This window comes from Leucoraja erinacea, chromosome 16, assembly GCF_028641065.1.
Source record: "Leucoraja erinacea ecotype New England chromosome 16, Leri_hhj_1, whole genome shotgun sequence".
NCBI classification, from domain to species: domain Eukaryota; kingdom Metazoa; phylum Chordata; class Chondrichthyes; order Rajiformes; family Rajidae; genus Leucoraja; species Leucoraja erinaceus.
Genome location: NC_073392.1, coordinates 43,762,758 through 43,779,132, shown reverse-complemented (window position 1 = coordinate 43,779,132; position 16,375 = coordinate 43,762,758). Strand labels below are relative to the sequence as shown.

General features: G+C 41.2%; 1 protein-coding gene across 1 annotated transcript in view; it reads left to right on the top strand.

Annotated features, from left to right (window-relative positions):
- The window catches only part of ippk (inositol 1,3,4,5,6-pentakisphosphate 2-kinase), a 66,402-nt gene that overhangs the window by 39,851 nt on the left and 10,176 nt on the right, over window positions 1–16,375 (top strand). Inside the window, exons 7-10 of the mRNA XM_055648272.1 lie at window positions 3,966–4,024; window positions 5,729–5,801; window positions 11,716–11,995; window positions 13,047–13,197. Of these exons, the coding sequence (XP_055504247.1) occupies window positions 3,966–4,024; window positions 5,729–5,801; window positions 11,716–11,995; window positions 13,047–13,197 (563 nt within the window). The remainder of the gene's footprint in view (window positions 1–3,965; window positions 4,025–5,728; window positions 5,802–11,715; window positions 11,996–13,046; window positions 13,198–16,375) is intronic.

The window sequence follows — 16,375 nt, the reverse complement described above, 5'->3', positions numbered from 1 at the left end:
GAGTCAGTGTCAGGAGTAGTACCAGGTGTGCAGTGAGACCCAGGTTGGTCAACATGGGCCAAGTGTTTGAATATAATCTGATTTCCATACATTAATATACTAAGATCATTCATGTGCTGCACCTGTTGATCAGAGCCTGGCTACTGTGGAATGTAATTAGGAATGTAATTTAGCCTAACCTTATTCATAACTAATCCAATTTAAAGCATAAATATTGCATTCAGGTGTAAGTTAAAAGACTCGCTACAGTATTCAAGAGAGTTTATTGTCATGTGTCCCTGATTGGACAATGAAATTCTTGCTTTGCTTCAGCACAACAGAGCATAGCAGGCATGACTACAGAACAGATCAGCGGATCCATAGACCATTATGCACCAGATTGCACAATTTCAAGCTGAAAACTGCAAAAGCTCTACCATGGGAGGGGGAGACACCTGTGTTACTCTCTGATGGTGTTACTCTCCTGAGCCCTGTCATTTGCAGTGTTATACTCAGTGTTACACGCAGTGTTACACCCCTGGGCCCTGTCATTTACAGTGGGCCCTGTCATTTATAATGTCACTTTAAATGTTTCCTCTCCATATACCTGTACGTGTCCGAATGTCTTTTAAATGTTGTTATCGTACCTACCTTAAGTACCTCCTCTGGCAGCTCGTTCCAAATATCACTGAGTGAAAATGTTACCTTTCACGCTCTTATTAAATCGTTATCTTCTCACCCCCCCCTCTCACACCCTCACCCCCCACCTCGGTGGCTACGCTCCCTCGGGCTTGGTCTCTCGCAATTTCTCACTCCCAACTCACCCAATGTTGGCAGCCCTGCCTATGGCCCAACCTGGCAATGACAACCAAGATGCCCCCATCTAAGCTAGTTCCATGTGCTTGCATTTGGCCCTTTCCACTCTAACTCTTTTCTATCCGTGTACTTGTCCAAATATCTTTTAAATGTTGCTATTGTACTTTCCTCAAGTACTTCCTCTTGCACAGATCAAAGTGAGTGAGATATGATGGGCAGCGTAAACATACTTTAGAGAAATGTAAATCAAGCTTATTAGCGTTCTATTAAAGGTGCAATGTAGGGTGGATAAATGGAAGCAGTCAGTGTAAGCGTAGTTAGTGTAAAGTTCTTGCACAAGGGTCGAACCTTTAGCCTTGGGGATAATATTTTCCCTTTTTGCTGTCAGCTCTTGCTGACCATTTTTATATTTCGTTAGTTTTTTCTAGTGTTTTTTCTTCCATTTTATTAATTACTGCTACTTGTTTTGGAAATTCTCTCTTCTGTCACCAATCTTCACTTTTTTTCCATTAGTTGATATTTTTAGGTTCTCCACAGGCACAAGTTTCACATTCGGGTTTTTCCCTGGAGGATCATCTGTTTCAAAACACATGACCATATCTAAATTGCCTGTTCCCCAGTTAGTTTCGCAATATGTTATTCAATGTTGATGTCCCAATAAAAGATGAACTTTCCCTTGAGCCTACCTGTGGTAATCTTCTATTTGAAGATTAATTTGTACATGAATTAGACATGATTATTGCAACAACTTCCATTCAATCCCCATCGTTTCTTGATTTGTACTTCATTCCACAGCATGGCTGCTATTACAAAGTTGAGGTTACTTTCACCAATGATTTCTACTGTTGCTATTTCTTACGTCCACCCAAACTTGTTTTATATCTTGACCTGCTGGTCAAAGTAAGTTCTGCTCTAATCTTGTCCTTCATTAACATAGCTGCTCTGCCTCATTCTCTTCTGTGTCATCCCTTCTGTCAGTGTCAGGATTGATCACCTTAACTCAGCTCCTGTAAAAGAAGTGCTAGATTAGTAGTAAAAGAGTGTTGAATTTTGTTCCCTTCTCTGTTTTTAATTCTTGCCACACTCTTAACTAGAGAATAGAACCATAAGGTGCACTGTTCCCCTTTGTCATAATCTGGATATCATTACCCATTTCGCCAAAACCACTTTGCCCTTTCCATTTAATATTGTAATTTTCCCTTGCCTGGACTTGCCCTATCAAGCACACCTCTTTTCAACCTTTCCTACGAATGTAGTTTTAAGATCTATTTATGGTGATAGTTATAGTGATAGTTATTTGATTTGGCAGGAGACTGGTGAAACCTAATCTCCTTGATGGGCTGAGTTGACTTGAGGTGTGCTCATTCAAATTTTGTTTTTGTTCAAAACTTAATGTGAAACTTGACAAAGGAAGTCAAACATCTTATTTTCTGGAAATGTTGTAATTTTAATGTGGAAAATATTGCGCAATTTGAAATGAAGGCGGTTGGGAAATGTTTGTTCAATGAAGGAGGTTGGGAAATGTTTGAACAAAGTTGCTGGAACCACAGTAAACTGATCAGGCAACAATCAAACCTGTTTGTATCATCTACTGACAGATTCTGAAAGGGGTAACCGCAGAGATTGTGGAGGTATTAGCAAGAGTCTGGAATGGGTCCTGAGGACTGGCAAATCGCAATGTAACTCTTGTTTAAGTAGGGAGCAAGGCAAAGGAAAAGAAGATTATAGGCCGGTTAGTTTGACTTCAGTTGGTAACATTTTTGAGTCTATTATTAACGATGATGTTTTGGGGTACATGGAAGTGAATGATAAAATAGGCCAAAGTCAATGGCGAGATGTTGCGTGACTAATCTGCTGACATCTATGCATCAGTGGATGTTTGCTTGGATTTTCACATGGGCTTTGATATGGTGCTGTGTATGAGGCTGCTAAACAAGATGGGAGCCCAAGGTATTAGAGGCAAGGTACTATCATGGATAGAAGGCTGACTGGCAGAAGGTAAAAAGTGGGAATAAACGGCTTTTTCTGGTTGGCTGCCAGTAAAAACCAGTGTTCCAGTGTTTGCAAGGTTTGGTGTTGGGTCTGCTACTTTTCACTTTGTATATTAATAATCTAGATTATGTAATTGATGGCTTTGTGACCAAGTTTGCAGATGATGCAAGGAATTGGTGGGGGGGGGGGGGGGGGGGGGGGGGGGGGGGGGGGGGGGGGGGGGGGGGAGGGTAATGTTGAGGAAGCAAGGAATCTGCAGAAGGATTTGGACAGGTTGGGATAGTGGGCAAACAATTGAGAAATGGAACACAGAAAACTGTGTATCAAATTATGGGCATGCATTTGGTAGAAGGAATAAAGGTGTAGACTACTCTCTAAGTGGGGAGAAGATTCAGAAAGGGGAGATGCAAAGGGACTTGGGAATCCTGCACCAGCACTCCCAAAAGGTTAATTTGCAGGTTTAGTTAGTGGTAAGGAAAATAAATGCAATGATGGCATTCATTTTGAGGGTTCCAGAATATAAAAGCAAGGCTGTGATACTGAGACTTTTATCAGGCGCAGTAGTTGCGATGTGCTGAAGGGTCTAATTCTGTTCCTATATATTATGGTCTCATGGCATGTTCTTTGAGGTAGCTTTGTGTATTTAATGGAATATTCTGCCATTTAAAAAAAAAAAAAGTGAATCTAATTGTTTAATATGGCCAGATAAATAAAAGTACCAAAATACAGCATGGCCCTGTAGTCCTGTACGTCCCCCACTTTCTTCCTTTATCTGAAATAACAAACCAAAGATGCTGGATATCTGAAATAAAACGATGCTGGGAAAACTCAACAGATCAAGCAGCATCTGTGGAAAAATAATTAATGTTTTGGTTTGAAGATTTTTTAATCAAAACTGAGAAAAAAAGTAGGTTTTTTTTGAGTATTTCAACTTCAGAGAACTTTTGTGTTTGTATCGGGTCTATATTTTTGCTGCTGGTTCTCCCTTATTTTCCTGCCATTGGGCAAATCTCCCAAGACCACATTATGCTACATGTTACGCAAAGGAGTTTAGCTACCCATTTAATGGTTACATCATTCAGCCCATTAGACATGTCTATTGGGCTTCCTGTGTTATTTGTTACCAAGACTATCTTGCGTTCTTAATTTTAGATTCTAACCATATTTCTTTTTTAAAGGTGGCTAATGGAAAATGGAAGAGGATGAGCAAATACTGTCCTCTTGACCTTTTTTCTGGGTAAGATGCAAGTTAAGATATTCTCTATAATTAGCTGCATCCTATTAGATAAACAGAAAAAAACAAAGGAAAATCTTGGTCATTTTGTGATTTGCTGAGAGGGATTGGAGAGCAGTATTGTTTCAATTTCAAAGGGCTTAAAATGTTTCTAAGAATTTGCCAGGATCTGTAAGTGCAAAGGTGAAACTAGTCTCATTTTTCTTAGTTGTATATCATTTCTCCTGACATATGAAAGCCATTAGGTCCATCAACACTATGCTAAGTCTTGATTCAACTTAATTTCCTTACTTCTGGTCACACGTTTACTTTTACATGGCAATCAACTATTCTTTCACCTTCCACTTCCTACCTTCCCAATATTTATGCCACCCACCTACATTGGTAATTTTAAATAGCCAATTAACTTACCAGCAGATCCTTGAGATGTGGGAGAAAATCATAGGAAAAGATAGAAATCCATACAGTCACAAGGAGAATGTGAAATCTACACCTGGTTGGAATTGAACCCAGGTCATTGGGGCTGTACATCAACTGTACTAACTGCTGCATCACGGTCACCCATGCAAGTAAGATGCTTATATTAATTAGTTGAGAAATACAGCGCAGAAACAGGCCCTTCGCCCCAACGAGTCTGGATCGACCAATGATTCCCCATGCACTAATAGTATCCAACATACAAGGAACAATTTACAATTATACCAAGCCAATTAGCCTACAAACCTGTGGTCTGTGGAGTGTGAGAGAAAACAGAGGATCCCTGAGAAAACCCACACCCATGGAGCAAACGTACAAATTCAGTACAGACAAGCACCTGTAGTCAGGATCGAACCCGGGTCTCTGGCGCGGTAAGGCAGTAACTCTACCGCTATGCCACCTTATCACCCTGATGAGGGGAAAATATATTGATGAGCTTCAGATCCGTAGATTTATGATCTGATTAAATGCTGGACCAAGATTAAAGAACTGATCCGTTTGTGTTTTAACCAGCTGGATTGGCAGTTAGCAGTTGAAGTAGTTTAGTGACACATTTGGGAGGCTGTGCCTGTCAGTTTGTTCTGTTCCAGAATCTGCAGTGATGAGCATCAACTTGCTGAGTCAATGATAAATTGCTTTGGTTTAATATATTGAAGATTTTTTTATATTGTTAAATTTAAAAAAATAATGTCTTTGAATGCATGCAATCAAATATGTCTGAATGTCATGGTCATTTTTAAAACAATTAAAATATAAACTTCAGCAGCGATCAGAAGCTGTAAAAGGCATTTGTGAAGCTGGGCCTCTTGAATATGCCATCAGAGATTGTTGCTGTACAGATTATGCTGCCGGGCTTTCTTGCAGAAACCCACCATGTGAGGTGTGGGTGTGATCAGTGCAGATGGTGATTCTGGATAGAATGTTAGAATATAGGTATTATGTACCTGTGTTCCACATAGGCAATATGAAAGAAATGGAGTGGTTTACGAGTAAGTGACGTGTTCGTGGGCAACAGAGGATCTGCCCCAGTGCAACGGGAACATGTAGAATCTAGTTCCAAAGAAATGACTTGTTATATATCGTTAAAGCATGCTGGCCACGTCATGTTGAATTAAAATTTTACTTCAGTTTTGTTGGATTTATTTGGTTGTTTAAGGAATCTTCAGTTACATAAAGTTGTTTTTATAGAAGGGTAAATTGTTATTTATAATATGTACATTAATTTTACAGGAATAAACAGCGTATGTACATAGCTTTAAAAAGTTTGCTGCAGGAGCCTCAGAACAATTTGAAGATTTTTAAGGTAAGACAACCTACTTGCCTTAAAATATATTGAAGCCCTACAACTGAAATATTACCTCTTAAAGATTAACCCAACAGATGAAAGTTTATAAGATTTATATTTTGGTTAAAGGTCCCAGGTTAGCTAAACAGTTGAGAAATAATAAGAATTTTGTTGATAAATGACAATTACAAGCACATGGTTTATTGGCATTGGTGAAGGAGTTTGGTATCTGTACCTGTATCTCACCGGTTCACCTGTATCTCCTCCAACCTCATCTATTGCATCCGCTGCTCTAGATGTCAGCTGATCTACATCGGTGAGACTAAGCGGAGGCTGGGCGATCGTTTCGCCGAACACCTCCGCTCAGTCCGCAAGAACCTACCTGACCTCCCGGTGGCTCAGCACTTCAACTCCCCCTCCCATTCCCTGTCCGACCTCTCTGTCCTGGGTCTCCTCCATGGCCAGAGCGAGCAACACTGGAAATTGGAGGAACAGCACCTCGTATTCCACTTGGGGAGTCTGCATCCTGCGGGCATGAACATTGAATTCTCCCAATTTTGTTAGCCCTTGCTGTCTCCTCCCCTTCCTCAGCTCTTGGGCCGTCTCCTCCCATCCCTCAGCCCTCGGGCTCCTCCTCCTCCTTTTTCCTTTCTTCTCCCTGCCACCCCCCATCAGTCTGAAGAAGGGCTTCGGCCCGAAACGTTGCCTATTTCCTTCGCTCCATAGATGCTGCTGCATCCCGCTGAGTTTCTCCAGCATTTTTGTCAGCCTGCAATGACAGTTACATTCTTAACAGCTCAGACATTGCAGGTGGCAGTTTATTTGCAGCTGCCGACTTGTGAAGATCAAGGTAAAAGCCTAATGTAGTAGAATGTGAACAAGAACTCTATTTCTTCCCACAATCAACCACTTGATGTGCCTTATTGTTGGAGGTTGGTGAACAGTTCACATCAGTTGCCATTTTTCATTGTTTCACCATGACTTTTACCTTTCCCTTTTACCATCTGGACGCCTGCAGCGATGGCTGCGGAGGGTTGAGGTCCCGACCACGGGGGGAAATGGAGGAGGACTGGCCAATTTCTGTGCCTTCCACCACAGTGATTAATGCTGTGGTGTATGTTTGTGTTAAATTTTTATTGTGTTTGTGTGTTCTTTCTCATTGTACCGCTGCTGACAAATTCATTTCATTTGCACTTTATGTGCAATGTGACGAATAAAACTGATTGTATTGTATTGTAACTTGTCAGTGATAGGTAAGTAAGATTAATTCCTCCTAGTGAAGACATTAGACTTGTGCAATCATCTTTTGTAGTATATCTTGTTTCTTTATGCAACACCATTAAATAGGTAGAACTTTGCTCCTTTATTCAAATTCAACTGTAGCCTGATTCAGAACTTTTTCATTGGCCATCTGAAACTGTCTTGCTCACATTTAAAAGGAATGTCGATAAAGCTATCGACATTGTGTTTTACCATACGCAGGCAGACCGTGGGAAATTATTTTAATTGATAAGTGCAATGGCTAGATCTGATTCAAATTAATCTCTTATTTCTTGTGAAATTAATGAGCTAGAATTTACAGCAACTGAATAAAACTTTTAGACGTTCACTTGTCTAAGATTTTGCACAGCAAGTTGATGTGAATTTGACATCAGAATACTTTTGTAAGGCATGTGTATAGCAAAACTCGGAAAATAAAATTTAGAATATTAACTTCAATGTCATAGAGACATAGAATTATTCTGCACAGCAACAAGCCCTTGGGTCCAACAGGACCCTGCTGGCCAAGATGCCTATCCGAACTAATCCTATTTAGCATATTCCTCTCAACCGTGCTTATCCATGAACCTGTCCAAGTGCCTTTTCAATGTTATTGCACCTGCCTTCACCACTTGCTCATGCAGGTCTTTCCATATACCTATTGTCCTCTGTGGAAGAACTTGCCCCTCAGGCCCCCATTAAACCTTTCCCCATCGCCTTACACCAATGTGCTTTAGTTTTGAACTTCCCTATCTTGGGTAAAAGACTGACCATCTGCTTTATCCTATGTTCCTAATGATCGTATAATACCATGAATTGTAAAAAATCTTCGCCTGCTTTGCTCTAGGGATGACAGTCCAGTCTTAGTTTAGTTTAGACATATAGCAATGGGGCCTTTGGCCCACCGAATCCATGTTGGCCATTGATCACCCATCAGTCTAGTTTTGTTATCCCACTTTCTTATCCACTCCCTACACATTAGGGGCAATTTACAGAGGCCAATTGAACAACAGACCCATACGACTTTGGGATGTGGGAGAAACTGGAGCACTGTGATGAAATCCATGTGATCATCGGGTGAACCTGCAAACTCCCCACAGACAGCACCTGAGGTCAGGTTGGTAGCTGCTCCTCTGGTGCTGTGAAGCAGCATCTCTACCAGCTGTGCCACGGTGCTTGCCCAATCAAGTCTCTCCTTGTAACTCGAGCCCTCCAGTCTGCAATGTCCTTTTTATTTTTCTGCATCCTCTAGCTTAATCATGTCCTTCCTGTAGTGTGGCAACCAGAACCGCACTCAATACTCTGGGTGCTGACTTACTAACTTCTTGTATAACTATAATATGACATCCCAACACTTATACTCGGTCCCCTGTCCGATGAAGGCAAACATGTCCCAGGCTGCCTTCACCACCTTGTCTAACTGTGTTGCCATTTTCAGGGAGCTAAGTAGGTAACCCCATGTCTTTCTGTGCTGCAATATTCGCCATGGCCTTGCCATTCTTGGTGTATATCACATTGAACTACATTCTCCACTAAATTGTGAAGATATGACACAACAGGGGACCCAGCACTAATTCCTGCAACACATTGCTGGTCACAGGCCTCCAAACTGAGAAACATCCCTCCACTACCTGCTTCCACCAAGCTGTTTTTGTGTCCAAACGGCTAGCTCAGCCTGAATCCAAATGTGTTTTCATTTTCTAATCCTCTGCACCAGCCTACCATGCAGAACCTTATCAAAAGCAATACAAGTATATGTGGATAACTACTGCAATCCTGCCCTAATCAATTGTTTTGATCATCTCTTCAAAAAAATTCAAATTCTTGAGGCATTATTTCTCAGGCACAAAGCCATGCCTACTATCCCTAATCGGTCCATGCCTTTTAAAATCCAGTTAGATCCTATATCTTGGCATTCCCTTCAATAACTTTATCACCACTGATTTTGGGCGCACTGGCCTTTAGTTCTCTGGCTTGCCTTCGCCGCCCTTAAAGTTCAATAGGGGTTACAAGAGATTGGATTAAGTGAGAGGTAAATATAAGTTTACAAGTTTTTAAACATTTCCAACCATTAAATACTGTATTGAATGAATTACTCTCCACATGTATCATGGTCTATGTAACACTTGACACCAGCATATCATTTGGAGTACTTCCTTATTTCTTTTGAGAAGTGTTTATCTCTTTGCATTCCCCGCCACTTATGTACATGGTTCGGCAGCAAAATGGTTGTGTGATTATGTGACTAAGAATCATAGAATTGTACAACAGTCCATTTAGCCCAACTATTTCACACGCACCGGTGGGTATCTCTCCATATTAATCCTAGCTCTCCTATGTCTAAGCAATTCAAGTGTTTATCTAGACATTTAATTGCTGTCAGTGGCCCAACTTCAACTTTTAAACCATCTCCAAGTTTGAGAGATGGGCTCCCTCCCTGCTGATGATAACTACCACCTATTTGGGTAATTACTTGCAGCTTAATATAAACTATTAACTGCCACATGCAGGCATGATTTTGAGTTGTTGACTAAAATATTATGTTCAGCATGTTAAAGGAAATGTAAATGAAATACTACATTTCAGATTGAGATCTTTAGCTCGCGTTCCCATCATGATTAGAAGTTACTGCATAATGCATTCATTTGGTTACCGTAGTTTCAATCTCCACAATTAGCTTGAAAGAAGAGAATATCTGCAAGTTTCATTACTGAAATTCCTCCTTACCTAGAGTGGATATGGATTAGTAGAAATCGCTTGTGGAAAAACTTGTTTTAGCTACAGAAACAGAAAATGTTGGAATGCATTAGGTATTCACCAATTCAAATTTCATAGCACACAAGACCAAGTGGGACCCTTTGGGTCACTGTCACACGGGAGGCCTGGTCCGCCAACGCAACGGTTCCCCAACGCAATATTCCACCACTCACCCATAGCCCCCATGGGAGGCCTGGTCCCCCAACGCAACCCGTTCCCCTTTCCCCAACCCAACCTTTTTCCCCCCCCCCCCCAAACGCAATATTCCAGCACTCACCCATAGCCGACAACTGTGCAGGGGCTGCTCATTTCGCCATATTCAGCCCCTCTCATTTTTAAACCAAAAATAATGCATTTGCACTTACTAGCTAGCAGAAGCCAGTGTACTTGAACAGCTACAATGTTGCAGGCAGGGCTAAGCGCAGGGAATAAGCGAAAGACAGTTGTTTTCCCCCCAAGTTTTTAGAGATTTGTGAACATTTTCATAAATAACTAGAGAAATAACGCATGATATTTTCAGATAAGGCGATTCTTGACCTCACGGCGTAAATCTCTATCGGAATATGTCACATGTCACCGTTAGCGCGTCGTGTTTTTGCACACACACACACACACACACACACACACACACACACACACACACACACACACACACACACACACACACACACACACACACACACACCCCCCCCCCCCCCCCCCCCCCCCCATTGATATTATATATATTAATACTATTAATTCACTCCTTTACCCTATGCCCTGCTCTATTCACTCATGCATAGCCCCCAACTTGCAGGCACGGCTAGAGAGGGATGGGGATGGAGAGAGAAGGGCGGAGGCACACAGAAGGAGATGGAGGCGCGGAGAGGGGCACACAGAGGCAGGGGAGCTTGCTGCCTTTTGGACTGGGGTTTCCGGGTGTCCCTGGGCGGATGGTCAAAAGTAGCGGAGGGCAGGCCGATCGTGGCTTCCGCGAGGGGAAGCCCACCCACCCGCTTGACAGATGATCGGGTGGGGGAGACAGAGGAGATCGTCCCCCATGACGGCCAGAGATCGCCAGGTAGGATCGGGATCACCAGCGAGGAAAAGGCGTCACGATTCCCCAAGTCCCTGTGATTGACGGAGGAATCGCAGGTCTCCCTAGAACGGCATCTCCCAGAGGAAGTAATGGCTGCCATGGCCACCTTCCCATCGCGCTGCCTCGCACCCGCGCGGTGATAACGACCGCTACCGCCATGTTCCACAACTTCAAGGAGCCCAGCGGACCGCGCAGCACGACCTGAGCAGCAGTTTAAAAACGCTAAGTGACAAATTTAAAGAAGTGAAAGTTAAGAAGCCAAGAAGACATAACGGGTCACTCGCAGCGCGAGCAGACGCAGGCAGGCAGATCCATTGTGACATCATCAGCGAGACCATCTAGTTTATTTTCTGAGTTATCTGAGATTTGTGAACATTTTCATAAATAATTTGATAAATAATGCATGAAATTTTCAGATAAGGTGACTTTTGACATGGCGTAAATCTCTAACGGAATATGTAAAAATGTCACCGTCGGCACATCGTGTTTCCGAGGAGATGTGAATCGCACACGAACATCACACAAATAAATACACATCCAAGATAGTTTTAGAAGTATAGAGATAGATAGATAAATTGAAGTACGCATTTATATAATAATGTAACCTGGAATGCACAAAATAAGAAATCGTCCATAAACGAGTTGGCATTTAATGCTTAGTAATAATGCAATGTTTGAAATATTTTAATGTTTGACCCTTATTTTAATGGCTTGAAATATTAACCTCCATAGAGAGGCATTATTTGGCTTTTTAATTTACATTGTAATTTTTCACTTTTATTTCTTCTCATCTTCTTCCCTCAACAAAATCCCTCCATATTTATGACTAACGTGAAGAATGGAGAGTTGATATTTGGCTGTAAGGATGACCAGGACTGCTTGATGGATCTGAATGAACTTGCGAATCATTTGAAAGCATACTTCTTCCCTGCTAATGGTATGGTCAGTGGACCACAGTGTACCCGAACTGTTCTCACAGAGCTCATTCACGTGATAACAATGGCTTTGTTGAGCAATGCAGGCACCCTCAGGACATGTGATATGAAGAGAACACGTATTTCACAGGAAATAAGGCACTGTGAGGCAAGTCACTTTCGCAAGGATGTTTTGAGAAATAGTAAGTTTTCATCTCAATAACCTTGCCCTTCTCATTCTTTTGTTTGGCTGCATCCTTCAGATCTTGACAATGTGTGACATAACCTTGTAAATCGATTTTTATAGAACCATGTGTGAACCTTTAGATTGGATCAGACAGTGGAAATTGTGCACACTGTCATATTTACAAATCCCAGATACTGTCTCTTCATAATATGTTTAATTAGGCAATAAATGTTGCCATAGGAGATATCACCATCTACCTCAAAACATATTTTTGTGTGAATTTGGCCAACTCTATTTAATCATTTGGAAATACTGTTAAGATCATTTGGAAAATTGTTAAGATACTCTATTTGTGGCACATGTGATATGATTAATGTTTGCTATTTCCAAAGAAGTATCAAGCTGGCCAATTGAACTTGATTACCACCATGAATCAATAGGCCAACCCACATTGTATGTTGCTGTATTTAAGCCTACATAACTAACTCTGCTACCTTGTGGTCAGGGCTCCCACCATGCTGTTAGATCTGGAGTTGCAGGACATGTGTTCAGCTATGATGAATGCATAATACTTCCAAGTCAGGGTGTTGGTACTTGGAGGGGCCCCTTCGGGAGATGGTGTTTCTTTTGCTGCTATCAAAGTAACTACTTTATTCTAGTTTTGTCATGGAGGAATATTTTGTTTTATACAGTCAGGTTGTATTCTTTTTCTCAACACTACAGTGGCACTAGGCATGAATCATATTTATGATGCCGATACATTATTTCTTGTCTCCTATCGCTTTGAAATGGCTAAGCACACCATTTTATCAGTAATTCTCCCTAAGAGACCAAGGTTAGTTGGGCATTCCAGAGTTATTTCCTACAAAGTTTTGGTCAGAGTATCATCACCAATGGCTCCTTTCCTGCCCTGCCACTTTTACCTTCAGACTTCGGGCTTCATGATACTTTTCACATCTGCTTAAATGGGATCATCTTCTACATGTATTACAAATTGATTTGGTTTTTCTATTGTAAATTTATTCTAGTAATACATTTGGGGGAAAAAAAATGTCATATGCTTCCAGATATCCATGCAGTGGAGAATTCTGGCTTGCCGAAGGGCTGTGTTCTTTCTCGGATCCTTCAAGTGCAGATGCTTGATATGATGGACATAGATGGAATTTATCCTTTATATCTGAGAGTTCAGCAGCACTTAGAAGAATTTACAAAAGACAGGTCAGTTGGAATTATGTGATTGTAATTGTAGGGGTTTGTGGAAAAGAATGGGGTTGTTCTTTTTGTGACTATTTATTAAGTAGTAATAACATTTCACATCATTCTCTTGCACTGGCTGTAGGCAGTTATCCCCTGTTGATAGAATACCTGTCATTCAATGCATATCTAATTTTACATAATCAATGTGCAGTACTTTATAAGCATCAGTGTTTGGATACATCTGAATTACCTAAGCCTTTCCTTGCAACAGGTACAAATCCATTTGAAGTTAGAATCCTTTCTCATTATCTGTATAATTAAATATGAAGTTGTGGTGTTCCATATCACTGAAATATTTTAAGGAGTAAAATCCCTGCATAATCGGGGGTGAAAGATCTGTTCTCATGCTTTAAAAATGGTTATAGAAAATCACAGGATATTTTTTATCTAGAATGTAGTATTTTCCATTTGGCACCAATATCTGACTACTGATGCCGTTATATTGTGTTCAATTAAGACAGCTTTGCGACAGAGAATGAAATATACTGTTAGGAAGTTTTGAAAATTAGTTAATCGTTAACATTTGTCGACTGGTAAATTTAAGTTAGCTCCTTTGCAATCTTTAGTTACCTGTATGTCTACTACTGACCACCCGAGGGTGCTAGAGGACTAACACTGGAAGAAACTCATTCTCTGAAATTAGATGTTGCTGGCAAGAGCAGCATTTACTTCATATCTTTAGTTCAAACTTTGAAGTTGATAATAACATGCCAACAGTTATATTGTTGCTATTTGCCAATTAATTAATTAATATTGAGGTTATATCAAAGAGATTGAAGTTTTGTCCAGGCACCACTTGAAGGTTATGGTCTGCTAACATTCCCAGTAATGAGGCTTAGCATAAAGCATGACAAATAGAGAGTTAAGTAATTTCAAAACACAATCCTTTCATGTGACTAAGTTCCTTTACTTTATTCCATATTTCTGCCAACATTGTGTTTAGCCAAGAACTGTGGAATAGCTCAGTCCCGAAATATTGTAAATCCAAACTTTTGATACTCCTTATTTTGGTCAGAAAGGTGCAGTAGCCTTTTTAGTGAAAAACATCACAACTCTTACGAAAAATGAACTTACTTTTAAGTGTTTATATCCATTATAAGAATCAGATTGTTCTACTGCCAGCTGTTAATGATTTTCTGTCCTGCATCCGGCAAGGATTCTGTCTCACTACCCAGTTCTTCAGTCTCCTCCATATCTGCTCTTCGAAATGTTCAACACCGATGCGTCTGAGATGTCTTCCATTTTCCTTAACTGCAATTTTCTTCCACCAGAGTTAACAATCCTTGACCACATCTCATCTATTCCTCGCACCTCTTTTTAAGCAGTTAGTTTAGAACTCCTAGGTTCAAGCCTTCCACCCCACTAGTCTTATAGAAACATAGAAAATTGGTGCAGGGGGAGGCTATTCGGCCCTTCGAGTCAGCACCACCATTCATTGTGATCATGGCTGATCGTCCCCTATCAATAACCCGTGCCTGCCTTCTCCCCATATCCCTTGACTCCACTAGCCCCCTCTTGTTATGAAGGCCAGCCCCAAGAGCTTTCCCTAACTCTCTCTTAAATCCATCCAGTGAATTGGCCTCCACTTCCCTCTGTGGCAGGGAATTCTAAATATTCATAACTCTCTGGGTGAAAAAGTTTTTTTTTTTCTCATTATAAGATAATAATCTGCCCCCTTGTTTTTGCCGCCAAAGTGGATAACCTCACATTTATCTATATTAGATAAATGTGAGGACGACAGATAGCACAATGGGCTAAGAGTTCGGCTGGCGACCGGTCCAAATCATTAATATATATGGTAGCCAGGTTCAAATACCCTCAATTGGAGTGCATACTGTCGTTGTGTCCTTGGGCAAGACACTTCACCCACCTTTGCCTGTAATGGAATGTTACGGCGGCAGGCGCGGGCACACCGCGACGCCCTGTGTCTCCCTTTCAAGGGAGATGCTAAAAATGCATTTCGTTGTCTCTGTACTGTACACTGACAATGACAATAAATTGAATCATTATACTGCATCTGCCCACTCACTCAACCTGTCCAGGTCACCCTGCAACCTCCTAACATCCTCTTCACAGTTCACACTGCCACCCAGCTTTGTGTCATCCGCAAACTTACTAGTGTTGCTCCTAATTCCCTCGTCCAAATCATTAATATATATGGTAAACAGTTGCGGCCCCAGCACCGAGCCTACCCTCAATACCATGTGCTCTAATTTTAGTCACCAATCTCCCGTGTGGGACCTTATCAAAGGCTTTCTGAAAGTCTAGATGCACTACATCCACTGGCACCCCTTCATCCATTTTACTTGTCACATCATCAAAAATTTCCAGAAGATTAGTCGAGCATGATTTCCCTTTCATAAATCCATGTTGACTTGGACTAATCATTTTACTACTATCCAAATGCCCCATTATTACCTCTTTAATAAATGACTCCAGCATCTTTCCCACCACCGAAGTCAGGCTAACTGGTCTGTAATTCCCCGTTTTCTCCCTCGCTCCTTTCTTGAAAAAAGTGGGATAACATTAGCTATCCTCCAATCCACAGGAACTGATCCTGAATCTATTGAACATTGGAAAATGATCACCAATGCCTCCACTATTTCTAGAGCCACCTCCCTGAGGACACTGGGATGCAGACCATCAGGCCCAGGGGATTTATCATCCTTCTGTCCCATTAACCTACCCAAAACTATTTCTCACCTAAAGAAAATTTATTTCAGTTCCTCTACCCCCTTGGATCCTCTGTTCTGCAGTACATCTGGGAGATTGTTTGTGTCTTCCTTAGTGAAGACCGATCCGAAGTACCTATTCAACTCTTCTGCCATTTCCTTGTTGTCCATAATAATTCCACCCGTGTCTGCCTTCAAGGGACCCACATTTGACTTTGCTACTCTTTTTCCCTTAACATATCTAAAGAAGCTTTTACTGTCCTTCTTTATATTCCTGGCCAGCTTCCCTTTGTACTTCATCTTTTCAGCCCGTATTGCCCGTCTTGTTTCCTTCTGTTGTCCTATGAAATGTCCTTAACATTTAACAAATCATTATTGGAAGTTTACACTACCTTTAATGAAGTTTGCATAATCTGATATTTGCTTTCATTCCTCAACTTTCAGCAATACAAAGAGACCATTCCTTT